Genomic DNA, 19,012 nt, shown 5'->3' on the forward strand with positions numbered 1-19,012 from the left:
ACTACTCAGGTTAATAGTAACATTATTTATATTGTGTCAGCTTCAGTTAAATATCAAGAGTTTTAAACTATTACATGACTTATAAATCCTGGTACTCAATGCAGTGAGTGGATGATAAAGGAAATGAGGAAAACATTCTTTTTTCTTATTTGAGTAAATGTTAAGTAAATGGCAGTGAATATATGAACTCTGCTGGAAGCTTTTCCTTCTTTTTGATTTAACAATTTAGATAATTAGAGGGGCAGCTAATGTCCAGAATGGCAGGTATTCTCCCTACATTATCTCTAACTCCCAGCACTGTAAGGTGGGCTCTATTTCACTAATTTACAGACGAGGCAACTTAATCTCAGAGGGGTTAAATAACTTTCACTGGGTCATACATCTGGAAACAAACCCAGATGCATCTCAATCCACGAATAAAACATTTACATGAACTTAAGAAATCAGTAAAATGAATGTTTGACATTGATCTAGTCAAGGAATGATTTCAATGAGCCCAGACTCTTGCATCTTCCCATACATCGAAGTGCACTAAATTCATTAACTTGAGATAGTGATTTTATTTAATTAACAGTAATCCAGAGTTCCCGTTGCGGCACAGCAGAAACAAATTCAACTAGAAACCATGAGGTTGCGGGTTCGATCCCTGGCCAAGCCACACCTTGTGGCTGTGGTGTAGGCCGGCAACTACAGCTCCAATTCAACCCCTAGCCTGGGAACCTCCATATGCCATGGGTATGGCCCTAAAAAGTAAAATACAAAACAATAAAACCTAGTAATCCTTTGGAGTTCCTGCTGTGGCACAATGGGATCAGAGGCGTCTCTGGAGCGCTAGGATGCAGATTTGAATCCCCAGCCTGACACAGTGGGTTAAGGATACAGCATTGCCACAGCTGTGGCATAGGTCTGGCTCTGATCCCTGGCCAGGAAACAGCTGTTCATGGCCAAGAAAGAAAACAAACAAACAAAAATACTAATCATTTGAAGTTCTGACTACCTGAATTTTTTTTTCCTAGAAACTCCTGTTTATCCTGGCTCCTCCTTTCCCTCCTAGGAGCAGTCCCTCAGAGCGATCTGAGAGGCCGTCTTCTGAGTTTAAGTCCTCAGACAATCCTTTGTATAAAATATTATTTTCAGCTTTTAGCTTGTGTATTTTTTTTCAGTCAACAAGCCTTCCCATGGCCTGCAGTACAGGATCTTGCCGCCATTCTCTCCTTCTTCCTTCAACGATTCTTGTCTTGATGAAAATCGCAACATCAGATCTGTATTTCTGAGTGAACTTAAGGTATTTTTTTTTTTCCACCTGTCTTAGGGTCACTGGAAATTTTAGCTTTCCTCTAATTGTTAGTAAAATGTTCTAACCACATTACAAGAATCTCAGATATAAGTTAACTAGAGACATTTCCTTTGGAGGTCCTTCCCACTGCACAGGAAATTCAGGACTCTGTATTTTTGCAATCTTGGCTACCTAGTCATGTGTTAATTAATTCTTCTGTATGTCATTATTCATTAAAGATTTATTTATTGAGAATTTTCAGTGTGTAAAGCACTATGGTAGCTGCAGGATGGGCTATGTAGTTTGCAGGTCCCAGTTCAAAATAAACATGTGGAGCCCTTTGTTCAAACACTAAGAATTTTAAGATGGCAACAGTAGAGCATTAAACCAGGCACAGAGACCCTGTAAGCCTTCCACGCAGGTACATAGATCACACATCTATGAAGCTGATGCTGGTGAACTGTTCAGAATATAAATGTGAGCAGAAAATTCTCTTGTCCTCCTGGAAATCATAGTCTGTGAGGATTATACATGAATAATCACCTTCAATAATTTGATCATTTGATAGTAGTAAAGATAGAACAATAATATACTAGGATAAGTGCTCCAAGGGACAAGAATGAGGTTTGATGAGAGTTTATCAAAGGCCTAAGACTTAGGTCTGGGCTGAGGGGATGCTTTGCAGGAGAAATCATGTTTATAGGACAGGGAGAAATAAACATGGGATGAAGGGAGGGAGGAGCCTTTCAGGCCAAAAAAACCTTCCATCAGTGCATGCTCTGGCACTGGGGAGGGTCTTAGCAAATAACGGAATTGAAGGAAGGGCCTTGTATGGAGAATAAATGAAGAAAATGGTGAGAATTAAGACCCAAGAGGCAGGAATTCTTATTGTGGCTCAGCGGTAAGGAACCCAACTAGTATCCAAGAGGATGTCAGTTCCATCCCTTAGTGTTAAGGATCTGGTGTTGCCTTGAGCTGTGGTGTAGGTCACAGACACGGCTTGGGGTCTGAGGCTGCTGTGGCTATGGCTAGGCTGACAGCTATAGCTCTGATTCAACCCCTAGCCTGGGAACTTCCATGTGCTGTAAGTGCAGCCCCAAAAAAAAAAAAAAAAGAAAAAAGAAAAAAGTCATACTAGAGCCCTTTTGGACTAAAGAATAAGAGGGAAATACCCAACTCAGAAAATCACACAGTGGGAGTTCCTGTTTCTCAGTGCCCTGGCTTGTTTCCACACTGTGCTGCTGTGATTCCTATTTCTTTTCAGACACTTGTTTCTCAGAGACTGAATTCTTACTCACCTACACAAGGAGTCATCTTATACTGTTATTCTCCCTGGAGGAATCTTTATGGACCGTGCCTATCATGTTAGGAGAAAGGGTATTTGGCATCGTGGCATTTCAAGCTCTCTGCTAATGCGCAGAGTTTCTCAGCAGTCGGCAGACTCCTAGCAAAGCTGATCTTACTAGGGGTCACTAGTACTAGGAACAAGTGTGTGCCAACCATGTACTAGGCACAGAGTCTAATTAACTATTAAATTGATATTCACCCAGTATTCAGTTATTATAGTATTGGTGATTTGGTAATTAAATCCATAATGAAATTCTATTTGGATTTCAAAATCTCTTTCCCCACTCACCTATCAGAATGCTAACAATCTCAGTTAACTAAACCCATATGTGACATTTCTGTGGTATGCATTGTCTCCTTTCCTTTGGCCTCATTCTTGCAGAGAAAGGACCTGAAGTTAGGTACCAAGATGAAAAAATGGAAGAGGATGGATCAAATAGAAACTGCTGACCTTTGAACTGATAATCCTAGAAGGCAAATAAAACAGATCTACATGAAAATTTTCCTTTCCTCTACATATACCTAATTCAGTCATTTTAGAGTTGTGAGCTTTGGGTTTGGATTTTTTTTTTTATTACTCAATGAATTTTATTACATGTATAGCTATACAATGATCATTGCAACCCAATTTTATAGTATTTGGGACTGGATTTTTTTAAAAATCCAAAACGGATTGGCTTTTTGCCTGTTCTCTATCAAGAAAAGGGATCACGAATTTTATTCACTGATTTCCCTCAGTGAGACAATTTCTTGTCTAATTTTACTGCACCGTTCCTAAAAGAATCATCCTATTGATCTCGATGGCTCTAACTGCATAAGTTCACATCTCTCATTTATATCTTTTTGTAATATTCATAAAACCTCCCACAAGTGGAAGGGAAGTGACACTCATTGATTGGTTTCCTGATTGCCATCAAGGTTAGAATGAAAAATATTGCGGGCTGGGGCTCCAGTTCCCTCAGAGACGCGGTAGATGGCGCTGTGCTACACAGATTCTGCCTCAGCCTTGCAGGGGCAACGGACTGGGAGATAATGTAATCTCTGGACAGGAGTGTTGTTTTTTTCCAGCCCAGAGGAAGAGGTTATCCTCCTAGGAAATGATTTCTCTACATAAACTTAGTTTTGCCAAATCAGTGATTTGAACTGTTTTGACACCAAAAGAATCTTAAGTGTCTTTAAGCCTGAAAAAAAAAAAAATCTGTACTTGAAAACTCTTCAATGCATGGAATAATCTTTTGGTTATATGATGTGCTGACCTCCCTGCACTTCATTTTTTATTAATCCCTAACCCAAGATCACTCTGGGAAACTACAGTTAAGTCCTCTGGACATTTCATTAGCGCCAGCTGGATATACTTTAGTGATTTGACTTTTCAACAACATGGGTGGACTAATTTGTTCATCTCAAGGCCATGTTAATCAGGCGACTGTTCTTGGGTTATTTTAAAGCATTTTAATGTTTTTGCGTAGTATCTCCCCTAAAACTTGCTAATTATTTTCCAATAGCCCTAAAAATTATGTAAGATATGTTAAAATTTTTATTACAGAAGAGATAGGCATCTGGAAAAGTTTTATTGAAGATTTTAAAACTGTGACTACTTCATTAATAAGCAAAGAAATCATTTCTAATTTGCTGCTTATTCTTAAATGCTAGCAAAGGAGATCTTGGCCAAAACAAGTAACAGATATTTTTAAAAAAGAGAATTTCCCTAGAATAGACACTCTTAAAGGAAAGGAGAGATGTTATGCATACACTGTGTATAACAATTACACCGAGACTTAATAATTTAAGTAGACACATATGCACGCTTGCACTCTCAAACTGCCCTCCTGTCTGGGTTTTTGCCCTTGAATTGGAAGCTTTGCTCTGACCTCCATTTTGCAGCGTGTGTGGCCTGCCTGGCCTTTCTCACTCGGACTAATACGCTACCTCATATTTACTTTTGCAGACCTCTTTGTCCATTTAGAGTTTAGACCTGTATCCAATTACACGGTCCCCTGGAACTCCTGCTTTGGCTCTTCCTGACCTGACTCTTTTCTTCTAGCCCAAGTTCGGCTGAACTGCAAGGCATTCTTAGAGTTGCTTCTGTTGGACTGGAAGCCATTGGATTCCAGAATTGTGTTGTTGATTGCAGGGATCTCTTTCCTCAGAGTCTTTAGCATAGTCTCTTTTGCGGGTTGCTTTTCCTTTTTCCTTAAATGCTGTTGCTTTTCAGGGTTCTGTCCTAGGCCTTCCTTTTTATTTTGCACACCTTTCATGGGCAATCCCAATCACTTCCCTATCTTCCAGTTACCATTTACATGTGCAGGTTAACCCCTTCCATGTCCAAATTTGCAGCCCAGACCTTGAGAATCAGAACTGAAGCTACCTCACATCTGTAGAGATGCTCAGATGCCTAATTGGCATCTATAGCAGAGGCATGGGATACAGGGGCATATTAATACATTGTTTGTGGTAGGAGAACATGAATCAGTAAAGAAATTCATTATAGGAGTTCCCGTAGTGGCTCAGTGGTAATGAATCCGACTAGGATCACTAGAATCCATGAGGATGAGGGTTCGATCCCTGGCCTTGCTTAGTGGGTTAAAGATCCAGCATTGCTGTGAGCTGTGGTGTAGATTGCAGATGAGGCTTAGATTTGGTGTTGCTGTGGCTGTGGTATAGGCTGGCAACTACAGCTTCAATTTGACCCGTAGCTTGGGAGCTTTCATATGCTGCAGGTGTGGCCCTAAAAAGCTAAAGAAAGAAAGAAATTCATTACAAGCTATCAATTCTTAATACTTGTTGGACACTTCCTGTGAACAGTCATGGATAATTGGAATTATTTTAGGACAGGGGAGAGCTTGGTTAGGAAATAAAACTATACCAGTTATTTCCATTCCATTCATGTAGGATAGAATAGTTGACATTGCTTGCAAAGGTCTTTGGTACTATTCTAAGAAATGAGCAATTAAATGGTATGAGGGTTCTGAAAAGAAGCTGTCTAAAAACAGACCAAAATATGTTGTCCTCTGTTATCTATCTATACATAGATGTGGTTAAAAAGATGCATCATTACATACCACAGGCTGTCTTGTCTATTTTGCAACAGTATTTACCTTCTCATATATTTATATTACCTCTCTTAATTGGGCTGTAACATATAGGGCATCGCCTGTATTATTCCTGTTTGAGATCGCCTAAGTATTTAACAGTGTGTGAATCTCAAATATAGACAATGGATGTTTGTGTGCAAGCCTTGGGATGTTGCTGGCTCTTCTTATTTTGGTTTGTTTATTTAGATTTACCTCATGACAATGCTCAGCATGCTGCTAAGAAAGCCTGTTGCATTTAGATGATAGTTAATTGGAACATTTGACTGCATAAGCCATCCCACGCTACATACACAGGGCTGTACAGATTCTGCTAATTAGTCATTGCCGTTTCTTATCTTGCAATGATACCATGCTAAGGAACTCACTAATAGAACTATTAAAAAACCCCGAAGAGCTAATGTCCAGGCAGACGAGGACATGTAGAAGTACACACAATCCAATGAGTCACACATCTTTCTTCAGTTAGGCGATAAACTACCCGTAAAATGCAAAGTTCAGTAGAAAATGTAGCCAGGATCCAGGATTTTCAATCCCCAGATAAAGTCTGAAGAAACCATCAAGATAGCATTGATCCATATAGTTCCAGAAGCTAAAAGAATTAGGTTAGGTGTTCCCACAGTGGCACAGTGGGCTAAAAATCTGACAGCAGCAGCTTGGGTTGCTGAGGGCACTTGGATTCCAGCCCTGGTTCAGTGCAGTGGGTTAAAGGATCCAGTGTTGCTGTAGCTGCGGATTGGATTCAATCCCTGGCCTGGAAACTTTTGTATGCTGCGGTTGCAGCCATAGATTTTTTTTTTAAATTAAAGAATTAGGTTAGCACCTATTTTAACTGAGCTTCAATTGAATTGGATTGTATACATAAAATATGCTGATTTTATTTTATTTTTTTTCTTTTTAGGGCCGCACCTGCAGCATATGGAAGTTCCCAGGTTAGGGATCTAACTGGAGTTGCAGCTGCCGGCCTACACCACAGCCACAGCAACTTGGGACCCTAGCCATATCTGTCACCTGACCTACACCACAGCTCGCTGATACTGGAAAGATGATACCAGAAAGATACCAGAACCTGGGTTCTTGTTCACGGTAGTTGAAGAATGAACTCCGCAAACACACAGGCAGCAAGTAAACAAAGTCTTTATTAAAGGAAAGCAAACAGCTCCCATGGTTACTGGGGGAGGGGGGAGAGCCCCCCTTCTCTATTGTCCTATAGGGGTTTTTATTCCTTAAAGATGGGGGGTAACTACGTGGGGTCCAGAGAGATGTGGTTTTCTCCAATTGGCCTTGTTCAATTACCTATATCAGTCCTTGTCCAATAGGGTCTTAGGGGTGGAAATTTCCCTTAAATCTCAGTTTCTTTGTCCTTTACTTCCTGTAAACTGTCACAGGGATTAGGGATTAAGGTCCATCTGGGTGTAGGTACACTCCCTACAGTAAACAAGGCCTGTGGGGATGTTACTCCCTGAAGCCATTAAGCCACAAATGTTGATCAATGGCCATATCAAAGAATGCATCAAAGTCCATGCTCCTACGCTGACGACCTGAGTTATCATTCTGCCTCATCACCACAACGCAGACTTCTTAACCCACTGAGTGAGGCCAGGAATAGAACCCGCATCCTGATGGGTACTAGTCAGGCTCTCTACTGCTGAGCCACAATGGGAACTTCCCAAGATACACTGACTTTATTAGGGTAGAAATTTCTGTCTTCTGTGAAAGACAGCTAGAGGTAGGCAGCAGAGAAATTTAGTAACACACGGGGGTCACACAGCTGGGTGATGGTTCTACCATCTACTTTAAATTCATCACGTGAAAGGTTAAAATGATACCATCACCTACCTCTTAGAGTTGCAAGTATTCAAAGCTAGAAAACATGCGACATACTTAAAAAATGCCTGGCATACAGTAAAAGTGCTCAGTAAGTGCTACTTACTTATGTGAGGAGCTCAGATGGATCTAATGGAAACCACCACTGTGATAATTTACTTGGAGGAAGGATACAGGCTGGTGAGAGGATGTAGTTTGGATTTCTGACCTAGTCTGGGGACACTCTTGTGAAGAACTGACACCCCTGCTGTACCTGAGCCATGACTAGGTGATCGAGGGTGGCTGGTTCCAGCCAGAGAAAAAGAACCTGTCCTGAAATTGGGAGGGAGTGCGGGAAGGATTGAAAGCAGGTCTGGATTTCAGAGGATGAGGTTGGAGAGAAGGCAGCGTTGGGAGCAAAGGAGTGGGGGGAAGGACAGAGTGGGGCTTTGGTCTGTATGTGAACAGCAGGGGGCGCAACCAAGGACGACATCAGTGGAGGGTGGGGTTTTCACCACTGAATCTCCTCCTCCTTCCAGAGTCAGATTGGCAGTATCTGACCATGGGAGGAACTGCAGGCTGCTGCCTGGACTCCCTGGATTCCCCCAGGCAGGGGTGCAGCTCTAGTCCTTTGAAGAGATTGCAGGCTGCATTCAATGATACATTGAACTTCAGATAGTTAGGTGGAAAGGAAATTTATCTTGACTCAGACTTCCTCACCTACACAAAAATATTTCAACAGCCTTAAACCAGAAGAGAAAGCATATGGATAATCTGAAAACACTTATATTTGGCTCTAGAAATCACAAGATAAATAGCCCTGGGGCAGAGTCACACGTGCGTCCTTGCTCTTGCACATTCACCACTCATGTGAATTCACATTGTCTCCCTCTGGCTCTGCTCAGGGTCTGGTACCTATGTATGAGGTGACAGAAGGGTGAGCCTACTTGGGGGGACAGAAGGGTGAGCCTACTTGGGGGGACTAAGCATTACTCTTTTATTTGTGGGTGGGTGGCCTAAGGTCATTGAAACTTTCAAGGTGACTCCAGCTAGAGCTTGTAGATAGGGAACTCTTATCCAGTTCTTATTCAGATAGAAGCGTACCTTGTGAATAAAGCACATAAACATTATTCAAAATTTTTCTCAATATTTTTGGCAAAAAAAAAAAAATCTCAGAGGAACAAAAAATACGTCCATGCATAGGACCAGAGTAGGGAGTACCTGTGATCAAATATGTAACTACAGAATCTCATCATCCCTGACTTTTTTGTAGAGAACCTGTCCCTCACAATAAGTACAAAGTGGGACATTCAACATATTCTAAAATGCCTGCAGTATTCTCTTTGTGGTACTTGTGGGCTCTGCAAAGCCTGGCTCTTTTAGAGGAGGAGAGCATGGGAGCTCTGTTAGAAGGCTTTGATAGCCTTAGTAATTCAGAGGCACCTTCCATCTTTTTTCAGATTCCCAGAAAGATGTTTTAATATATAACAGGGCAGCAGAGAAGAGCAGAGGGTGAGTTCCACACCCGGGATGGAAGCTAATTGTGAAAAGCTGCCCCACTACAGCCGCTGCCTTTTGAAAAATATAAACTATGATTGAAGCAAACATATCATCTTCTTGGAGGGATTTATATTCCTGACAGGGCTGACTACAGCCCCCTGGCATCTTATCTTAAGTATGTGAAATCAGGAGTCTCCAGAAACAAGCTCATTTTATGATTTAATCTTAACTTGCAGAGGCACAGATGATAATTACAAATTATTCTAAAAATTAAAAAATCTTTATGCATATTTTTGATATGTTGTCATGAGAATATTGAGATATTACAGATAAGTGGCTCCAAATATTTCCGGCACTTGAAAATGTTTTAAAATGACATTTCTCCCTGAACTTTTCTACTTCTAATATAGACACTATATAATTTATCATTTAAACACTCTTTGGAGTTCCCGTTGTGGTTCAGTGGTTAACAAATCCGACTAGGAACCATGAGGTAGCGGGTTCGATCCCTGCCCTTGCTCAGTGGGTTAAGGATCCGGCGTTGCTATGAGCTGTGGTGTAGGTCGCATGCAGATGCGGCTCGAATCCCACATTGCTGTGGCTCTGGCGTAGGTTGGCGGCTACAGCTCCGATTGGACCCCTAGCCTAGGAACCTCCATATGCTTCGCGAGTGGCCCAAGAAATGGCAAAAAGACAAAAAAATAAAAAATAAAAAATAAAATAATCCACTCTTAAAGAAAAGAGAGTGTTATTAATATGAGAAGGCAGCAGGCTTACTTTGCTGCTCTTTCTTATCCTGTTCAATAACTACCCTCCAAGAGTTGAATTGCTGAGTCAAAAAATATGAAACTGCTAGATCCTGTTCACTCACAGTTGTACCAGCGATGTAATTACATTAGTCAAGACTTGATTAGATTTCAATAGCACATTTCTGTTTTTGATCTCTAAAAATTTTTTTAAGTTGAGCTCTGCAATTATAGATTCTCATTCAGATGGCAGTAGGTTTGCTAGTTTAACTCAAAGATGATAACTTTAGTACTATAAAATTTGGTATGTGATTTCATTTGCCCTGGGAAAATAAATTCACTTGATTAGATTTGGGGTCTAGACTATGATCCTGATTATGGGCAGGGCTGTGCTCTAGGCACTATAAAAATCCAAATTATCTGCATTCCAGCTCACTTCACAGAGAACCTGAAAGGTGCAGACTTTATAGCTTCAGAACATCAGCTGCAAGTCTCTAAATCAATGTAAGCAATTATTTCTGTTGGGGCTGTTTCCACTATTTCATTTCTCTCTCATTGGCTATACTCATCTTTTGAATGCCTTTGCCTCTGGAGTTCAAGAGAGAGTCAGGTTTTTTGTTTGTTTGGTTTTGGTTTTTGTAGGCTAGAAGTCCAAGACCAAGGCAACGGCAGATTTGGTGTCTGCTGAAAACCTGCTTTCTGGTTCATAGACAGCCGTGTTCTCATTGTGCTTGCACATGGCAGAGAGGATAAAGGAGTTCCGTGGGGTCTCTTTCATAAGGGCGCCAGTTCCATTCATTAGGGCTCCATTCTCATGACCTAAGCATCTTCCAAAGGCTCCAACCACTAATACCATAACTTTGGTGATTAGGTTTTAACATGTGAATTTATATAGAGATTATTTTAAATGCCACTCAACCAATTTATTGGATTAGCCACTAAACATTCAGTCCATAGCAACAGGCCATATGGTCTCTATTGCAATGATTCAGCTCTACTCTTAACAGTGAGGAAGAAGCCATAGATGACAGATAAATAGGAGTGGCTATGTTCCAAACTTCCAATCAAACTTTATTTGTGGGAGTTCCCGTCATGGCTCAGTGGTTGACGAATCTAACTAGGAACTGTGAGGTTGAGGGTTCAATCCCTGGCCTTGCTCAGTGGGTTAAGGATCCAGCGTTGCTGTAAGCTGTGGTGTAGGTTGCAGACGCGGCTTGGATCCTTCGTTGCTGTGGCTCTGGTGTAGGCTAGTGGCTACAGCTCCAATTGGAACCCTAGCCTAGGAATCTCCATATGCTTCGCAAGTGGCCCAAGAAATGGCAAAAAGACAAAAAAAAAAAAAAAAAAAAAAAAAAAAAAAAAAAAACCCAAAACAAAAAACAAACAAAAAAACCCCAAACCTTTATTTGTGAAAACTGGCAGTAGGTCAGATTTGGTCTATGGGCAATTGTTTGCAGACTCCTGGTCTGTACTGTCTGAATAGTGATGAAGAACACTAACATCAAATTCTAAGCCAGTGGTTTTCCAAATGTGGTATCAGGGCTAGCAGCCTCAGCATCACTGGGGGTGAAAGAGTCAGTCTTATCCTGGGCAGCAATGGACTGGATATCTGCCTTCTTCCAGTTGTCCCTTGCTATACCCCTGTAACCGCACATCTGACTCTTTCTCTGAATGGGTTTATTTTTGAAGTGTAATTGACCTACAACATTATGCTAGTTCCTGTTATCCTACATAGTGATTTGGTATTTCTGTATGTATATATATTTTTTAAATTAAAAATTTATTTATTTATTTATTGCTTTTTTAAGGGCCACACCCATGGTATGTGGAAGTTCCCAGACTAGGGGTCGAATCAGAGCCACAGCAACGCCAGATCCGAGCTGAGTCTGCGACACAACGCCATATCTCTGACCCGCTAAGTAAGAGCGGGGGTCAAACCTGCATCCTCATGGATACTAGTCAGATTCGTTTCTGCTACACCACAATGGGAACTCCTTTCTGTGTATTTCAAAATGATCACCACAATAAGTCTATTTATAATATATCACCATACGGATTACAGTGAACTCTGTATTATTAGTTATTGACTGTATCCCCCACGTTGTACATTTTATACCCATGACTCTTATTTTGCAACTGAAAGTTTGTACCTTTGAATCATCCTCACCTATTTCTTTCCTCCCCTTCCCTCTGGCAACCACCTGTTCTCTGTATCTATAGCTCTTTCTATTTTTGCCATTTTGTTTGTTTTGTTTTTTAGATTTCACATGTAACTAAAGTCATACAACATTTGTCCTTCTTTGATACCATCTAGTCCACCCATGTTATCGCAAATGGTAAGACTTCATTTTCCTCTTTATGGCTCTTTATTATACGTGGGTATATATATTTATATATATTACATGTGTGTATTTATATGTGTGTATATATATCTATATATAAATACACATACATGGATATCACATCTTCATCTATTTTGGGGTACTTGAGTTTCTTCCATATCTTTGCTGCTGTAAATTATGCTGCAGTGAACACAGGAGTGCCTGCATCTTTTAAAATTAGTGTTTTTGTGTTCTTCAGATAAATATCCAGGAGTGGAATTGCTAGATCATATGGTAGTTCTATTTACAATTGTTCGAGGAATCTTCATACTGCTTTCCATCGTGGTTGCATCAATTTACATTCCTGCCAACAATACACAAGTGTTTCCTTTACTCCACATCCTCACCAGCATTTTTTGTTTCTACAAATTTTTTTTTTGATGATTGCCATTTGGACAGGTATGAGGTGATATCTCTCTGGGGTTTTCATTTGCATTTCCCTGATAATTAGCAATATTGAGCATATTTTCTTGTGTCTGATGACCATGTTTATGTCTCTTGAAAAATGTCTGTTCAGATCCTCTGCCCATTTTAAAAATTGGGTGGTTTGCAGAGTTCCTGTTATGGCTCAGCGGAAACAGATCTGACTAGGAACCATGAGGTTTCAGGTTTGACCCCTGGCCTTGCTCAGTGGGTTAAGGATCCAGCGTTGCCCTGAGCTGTGGTGTAGGTTGCAGATGTGGCTGAGATGGATCTGGCGTTGCTGTGGCTGTGGCGTAGGCCAACGGCTGTGGCTCTGATTTGACTCTTAGCCTGGGAATCTCCATATGCTTCGAGTGCAGCCCTAAAAAGAAAAGAAAAAAAAAATTGGTGGTTTGGGTTTTTTTTTTTTTTTTTTTTTTGAGCTGTCTTGGTTCTTTGTATATTTTGGATGTTAACCCCTTATCAGATATATCATTTGCAAATGCCCACTCCCATTCAGTAGATGGCCTCTTCTATTATTTTTTTTTTTAATGATTGTATTTAGGTGCGGAAATTCTTTTCCTTCAACTGTAAGTAACTTACAGAGGAATGCCGATTAGAGCTGAAGACTGCACTCCTGGCTCCTGTTAAAGACTCTTTTAGGAGAAAAAAAAGAAAAAGACCCAATTGAGCTCAGCTCCAACAGGAAAGGAAGAAAGAAGCTGTGATCAGAGCAGGCAAGACTTCACCCAGAAGTCTCCACACAAGGTAAACTGCCTCCATGAAAAGACAGTATCCATTGTCCTATTTCTTTTTCTTGTGATCTTGAATTTTGGATAGATTTCCTCACAGACAGTGCCTTTGCTGTGATTCTCTGGTGATTTTCATGTATAAACTATAGAAAGATTTATATGAATTTTTGCTTTAGATTTAGGTTCATCCTGATTGAAGAGCAGATATAGTGCTGAAGTTTCCCGATCACTCCTGGAAGCTAATAAAGGGCCATTTCAGCTTGGTTCTGCTAAAGAGTAAACTTCAGGGACCATGGCCAACAATCTGCAAGATGAGGCAGCGTGTACAGTTTGTCTGGAGGTTTTCTTCAGCCCCATTACTCTTTCCTGCACCCACACTTTCTGCCTTTATTGCATGCAAAGTTGGATGAAAGAGCAGGAGGATCTAAAATTGGTCTGCCCCATGTGTCGAGGTGTCATTGAGAATCCTCCTTTGAAGGACTGGCAAATCGAAGAACTGGCTCTTCTCATCACACAGCACAGCTCCCGACTGGAGCAGGGTATGCACATGAGTGATGAGTACCTGAAATTCTGGGAGGATATAACTCTGGACCCAGCCACTGCCAACTCCTTTCTTGTCTTCTCTGAGGACCTAAGGAGCATCCAGTATGGGAAGATCTACCAAAACTTGATGGAAGATCCCCAGAGATTCGACTACTGGGCTGGTGTCCTGGGCACCCCGTGCTTCGTCTCTGGTTGTCATTACTGGGAGGTAGAAGTGGGAGAGGGGAACGAGTGGGCTCTGGGGGTCTGCAAGATGTCAGTCAACAGGAAGAGGCCAAGTGGTTTCTCCTCTGACCATGGCTTCTGGATCATCCGCATGAAGGCAGGCACAATCTATACCTTCTCTGTCCTAGAAACCAGAATTCCTGTAAGCCCTGGCCTTTGCCACGTAGGAGTTTTTCTAGATATTGAGTTGGAAGAAATCAAGTTTTTTGATGTTAGCAATGATGTCCTCATCTACACACACAATAATTTATCCTGTTTAGAGCCTTTGTGTCCGTTCTTCTCTCTTGAGTTGCCCAGAGAAGGTGAGAAGGGTGCCTCCTTGAAGATCTGTCCATCAGAAATGAATCCCTTTATAGAAACTTCCTGTGAGATGAATGAGGTTTTTGATGTGAGAAACGAAATTCATCCCTTCCTAGAAACTGCCTGTTAGAGGAATGAGATCTGTGACGTGGGGAATGTTGGAATGACCCAAGAGGAGACAATTTTGTAGACTCTATAGCCAAGCAATTTTTATTGCTTTGGGGTAGACCTTGTACCTAAATAACTGTGTGATTTTAGGGGGTGTGGTTAAGCCCTTTAGAGCCTCAGTTTTTCAGTCTTTACTTGGGAATAATTATATCTTTTCCCCAAATAGCCACGATGCAATCGGATCAGTGGTGTCTTGGGAGTACTGGGATGCAAGTTTGATCCCCAGCCCAACATAATAGGTTAAGGATCTGGCATTGCTGCAGCTGCAGCTTAGGTCTCGACTGGGGCTCTGATCTGATCCTTAGCCCAGGAAACTCCATATGCTGTGGGGCAGCCAAAATAAATAAATAAATAAATAATTTAAAAAACCTGTGATGGTCACTACACTATGCATTTATTTTGTAATAAATACAATGTGGAATTTAATTTTATTTTTCATTTATTTATTTTTTAAATTTTATTTTGCCCTTTTTTGTCCAACCCAAGTCTGTGACCTATACCACAGCTCACGACAATGCTGGATCCTTAACCCACTGAGTGAGGCCAGGAATCAAACCTGCATCCTCATGGATGCTAGTCATATTCGTTTTCTCTGGGCCACAATGGGAGCTCCGGAATTTTAGATTATAAGTTAAATTATTACATCCTGTGAAATAGGAACATTGTCTTTTTCATTATTTTATGCCTTTTCTATAGTATAATTCCTGATAATTATAACTGTCTGGGGAGATATTTTGACGTGAAATATAAGTGAGAGGGACAAAGGTTCTAGGAAAGAACAAAGTCTCTCATTTATATTTTCTTGAAAGACAACCTTTGACTGAGGTATATATAGTTAGTGGTGATTTGTGTTTGTTCAGATGGGAATTGTTCTTTGCCCGCTTCAATAATTGGCCTGTTGGGTGGTTGCCAAATTGATAAGGTATATATATGATGGCCAAAAATGTGCCAATAGGGTCAATCTGAGAATATCAAGTTTTGTAACCAAGCAAGACCCTGTGGAACCTTCCTGGAACAGAACCTCCCCATGTCCTCTGCTTCAGCATCCCTCTTTAGTACTAGATCATAGTATCTGATGCACATTTCCTGAGTTGTTTTACAGATGCTAAACCCCACACCAAGTGGAGGCAGTTTACCTGATGATCATGAGCAAGTAGCCCACAGATCTATAGAGCCTTGAGAAATGATAATGTTAGTCCCTTTGACACCACCCTGTTACCTCACCATCAGCCAATCAGAGAATTGTGCCTGAGCTGATCACTTACCCTATGATCCCCCTCCCCCACCTTGCCTTTAAAAATGCTTTCTGAAACTATTAGAGTTTGGGTGTTTTGAGCACTAGCTGTCCTGGACTCCTTGCTTGGAGCCGTGCTATTAATGGGCACTTTCATCACCACAACCCAGTAGCAGTAGGTTGGCTTTCCTGAGCACAGGTTTGGTTCCATAATGGTTTCTCTAAGGTTCTAAATCTTCCTTAGTCAATTATGTAAAGGAGAGAAATGACTGTTGGGAAGATTGGCTCTTCTGGGATCCAACCTGAGGTTTATGTCCCTCCCCCCAGCACCCCCACATTGTCCTAGACTGCTGTTCTCACATTCCAGTCTTAAATGCTCCTGATGGCTCCTTTCCAACCATTCAGATCCTTTCAGGTTGTATTCTTTAAATTTACTGAATTAGCCACTTCCGAGGTGGTATCTGTCCTAGAAGAGCAGATGTGGGATGTGTGTGGACTCTTGCTTTTGACCTCTTTCCCAAAGAGACCCAGGATTGCCTTTTCCTGTTTCTTTCCAACACTGGGGGTGGGGGATCAGTCTAGTGTAGGTTTTTTGTTTGTTTGTTTGTTTGTTCTCTTTGTTATTATTCCCTTTTGGTCCCTCTGATTTTATTTTAGGGGTCTTCTTGCCTTTCTCTCACATTGGGCCTGGGTGGGGACCACCCTGATCCACTTTAACAAGTCTTTGTAATGTTGAAACAAAAGTTTTCTGAAACAACACCTGTGATGAGTGATACACTATAATCTTTTCTTTGCTTAGAAAAAAATGCTGGTGTCACACATGCATTTGATTTTAGAACTCACCTGTAAATTGAGAACTGCAGTTTGAAAAGCTGGGCTTCCAGACCCCTTCTCACGTCCTTGAATGCTAGAGAGAAGGCAGCCTCAGTGTCCCTAGGACTAGAAGTAGCAGCATGTGTTACATTTGCAGATTTTGGGTTTTCTCATGGACCATTCACTTTAAGTGACTTTTCTATCTCTTCCTCCAGAGGGTCTAAATTCCAAGTTTCCCTTCATCCCAGCTAAAGAACCTGAGTGTTTTTTTTTTTTTCTTCCTCCTCAAACATTAAGGGATTTTTTTTTTTTTTTTTTTTTTTTTTTGTCTTTTGTTGTTGTTGTTGCTATTTCTTGGGCCGCTCCCGCGGCATATGGAGGTTCCCAGGCTAGGGGTCTAATCGGAGCTGTAGCTGCCAGCCTATGCCAGAGCCACAGCAACGCGGGATCCGAGCCGCGTCTGCAACCTACACCACAGCTCACGGCAACGCCGGATCATTAACCCACTGAGCAAGGCCAGGGACCGAACCCGCAACCTCATGGTTCCTAGTCGATTCGTTAACTACTGCGCCACGACGGGAACTCCGGGATTTTTGTTAGTGGCCAATGATTGGCCTGTTTCCTTTATCTTGTCTGATTGGATTACTGTGGTCCAGGGGAAATGACGGCTGGAGGCTGGGTCACATGGTCGTCCTATAGCCAATCAGTGTTTATCCTTAGCAAAACCTTTCATGTGTCCAGCTCCTTAGTATGTCTATGCTACCTACAATCCTAATCCGAGTCTGTCACATATCCCATCTGGATGGTTGCAGCCACCTCCTAACTTTTTCTTGCTCCACTCTGGCCTTTCCATGGTTCATTTCCACCTGGGCACCAGAATGATTTTTTTAAACAATCCATCAGGTTTTTCTCTTTTGAAGCCTGCAAGGACCAGCAGGTCAATGAGAATAAATTCTCTCAGATGCCCTCCCCCACTCTCTCCCCTCCTTTCCAGGAGCACTAGACTTCTTCTGTCAGAGCCGGCTTCCTGGGGCTCAAATTCTATTTTTATCGCTTTTATGTGATTTTGAATAAGTTATCTAACTTTGAGGCTCAGTTTCCTAATCGGTAAAGAGGGATTAGTAAACCCAGCCTTTAGAATTCCTGTGGGGGTTAAATGAGATAACTGATTTTGATTAGCTCTGGGCCTTGTTTGTAGATTGTGCTATTTGTTGCCAGTTAGTGACGTCATTGATTATTTTTGGTGCTTTGTGAAGTTGGCTATTTGTTTCACATACTCCTTATCATGTTGAAAACATCATTTGAATCCCAGGTTTTTTTTTTTTGGGCAGCACCCGTGGCGTGGCGTATGGAAGTTCCCAGGCTGGCTAGGGGTGGAATTGGAGCTACAGCTGCCAGCCTACACCACAGCCATAGCAACTAGGGATCCGAGTCTGTGACCTACCCCATAGCTCACAGCAATGCTAGATCCTTAACCCACTGAGTGAAGAACTCTGGGCCATCATGGAATCAAGTCAGATTCGTTTCTGCTGGGTCACAATGAGCACTCCTAATTCCAGTTAAAATACTTTAAAAATATTTAGGAAGATGTATTGCATTTTGACCAGTCTTTTGATTGTTTGGTATCACTCATGGATTGGTTGAAGAAAGCATCTTGGTGTGCCCATCCCCCTCACCCATCTGTGTAAATTCTCCCATCCCCCAGCTAGACCCTCCCACTGTTGCAAATTGTGGTGTTGACTGGTCCTATACAGAAAGGTTTTAATTGGCTCTGGAGGTAGAGGTGCAGTCATTTTGGGGAATAGAACTCTCTCAGTTTCTTAATAAGCAATAGTAGGGAGTTCCCTGGTGGCTGAGTGGGTTAAGGATCCAGTGTTGTCATGGCTATGGCTATGGCTCAGGTCACTCTGTGGTGTGGGTTCAGTCCCTGGCCTGGGAACTTCTGCATGATGTGGGCATGGCCAAAAGTCAATGGTATAGTATGTGGGGATAATTACAACTCTGATTAGTATATTAGGATAATATCAATTATTACTGTACCTCCCACCTCCCTTCCAACAGCCCTTCTCAAATTTCAGCTTTCTAGTCCTCGTCCTATTCTATCCTTATCTGGGAATCCTTAATATAATACCTCCTTATCCAAACTTTGCTGGAATCATACCCTTTACTCTTTCACATCTGCTTCTGCCTCTCATACTGAGGCAGAATAATAACTCAGATAGTCAGTGTAGGAACATAGGCTTCAATGCATTTGATATGGCCATTGATTAACATTTGTGGCTCAAGGGCTCCAGGGAGTAACAGCCACACAGGCATTGTTTACTACAGGGAGTGTACCTATGCCCAGATGGACATTAATCCCTAATCCCTTGTGACTAAGTTTACCGACTTAACGGGACATTTCCACCCCTAAGACCCTACTGGACA

The 19,012-nt window shown here is 41.6% G+C and overlaps 1 protein-coding gene across 1 annotated transcript; it reads left to right on the forward strand.

The window, feature by feature from the left end:
- RFPL4B (ret finger protein like 4B) lies at window positions 13,595-14,500 on the forward strand. Its single transcript, XM_021084623.1, has one exon. It carries the CDS (start codon window positions 13,595-13,597, stop codon window positions 14,498-14,500), a length of 906 nt encoding a protein of 301 aa, XP_020940282.1.

Source organism: Sus scrofa, chromosome 1, assembly GCF_000003025.6.
Source record: "Sus scrofa isolate TJ Tabasco breed Duroc chromosome 1, Sscrofa11.1, whole genome shotgun sequence".
Taxonomy (NCBI): Eukaryota; Metazoa; Chordata; class Mammalia; order Artiodactyla; family Suidae; genus Sus; species Sus scrofa.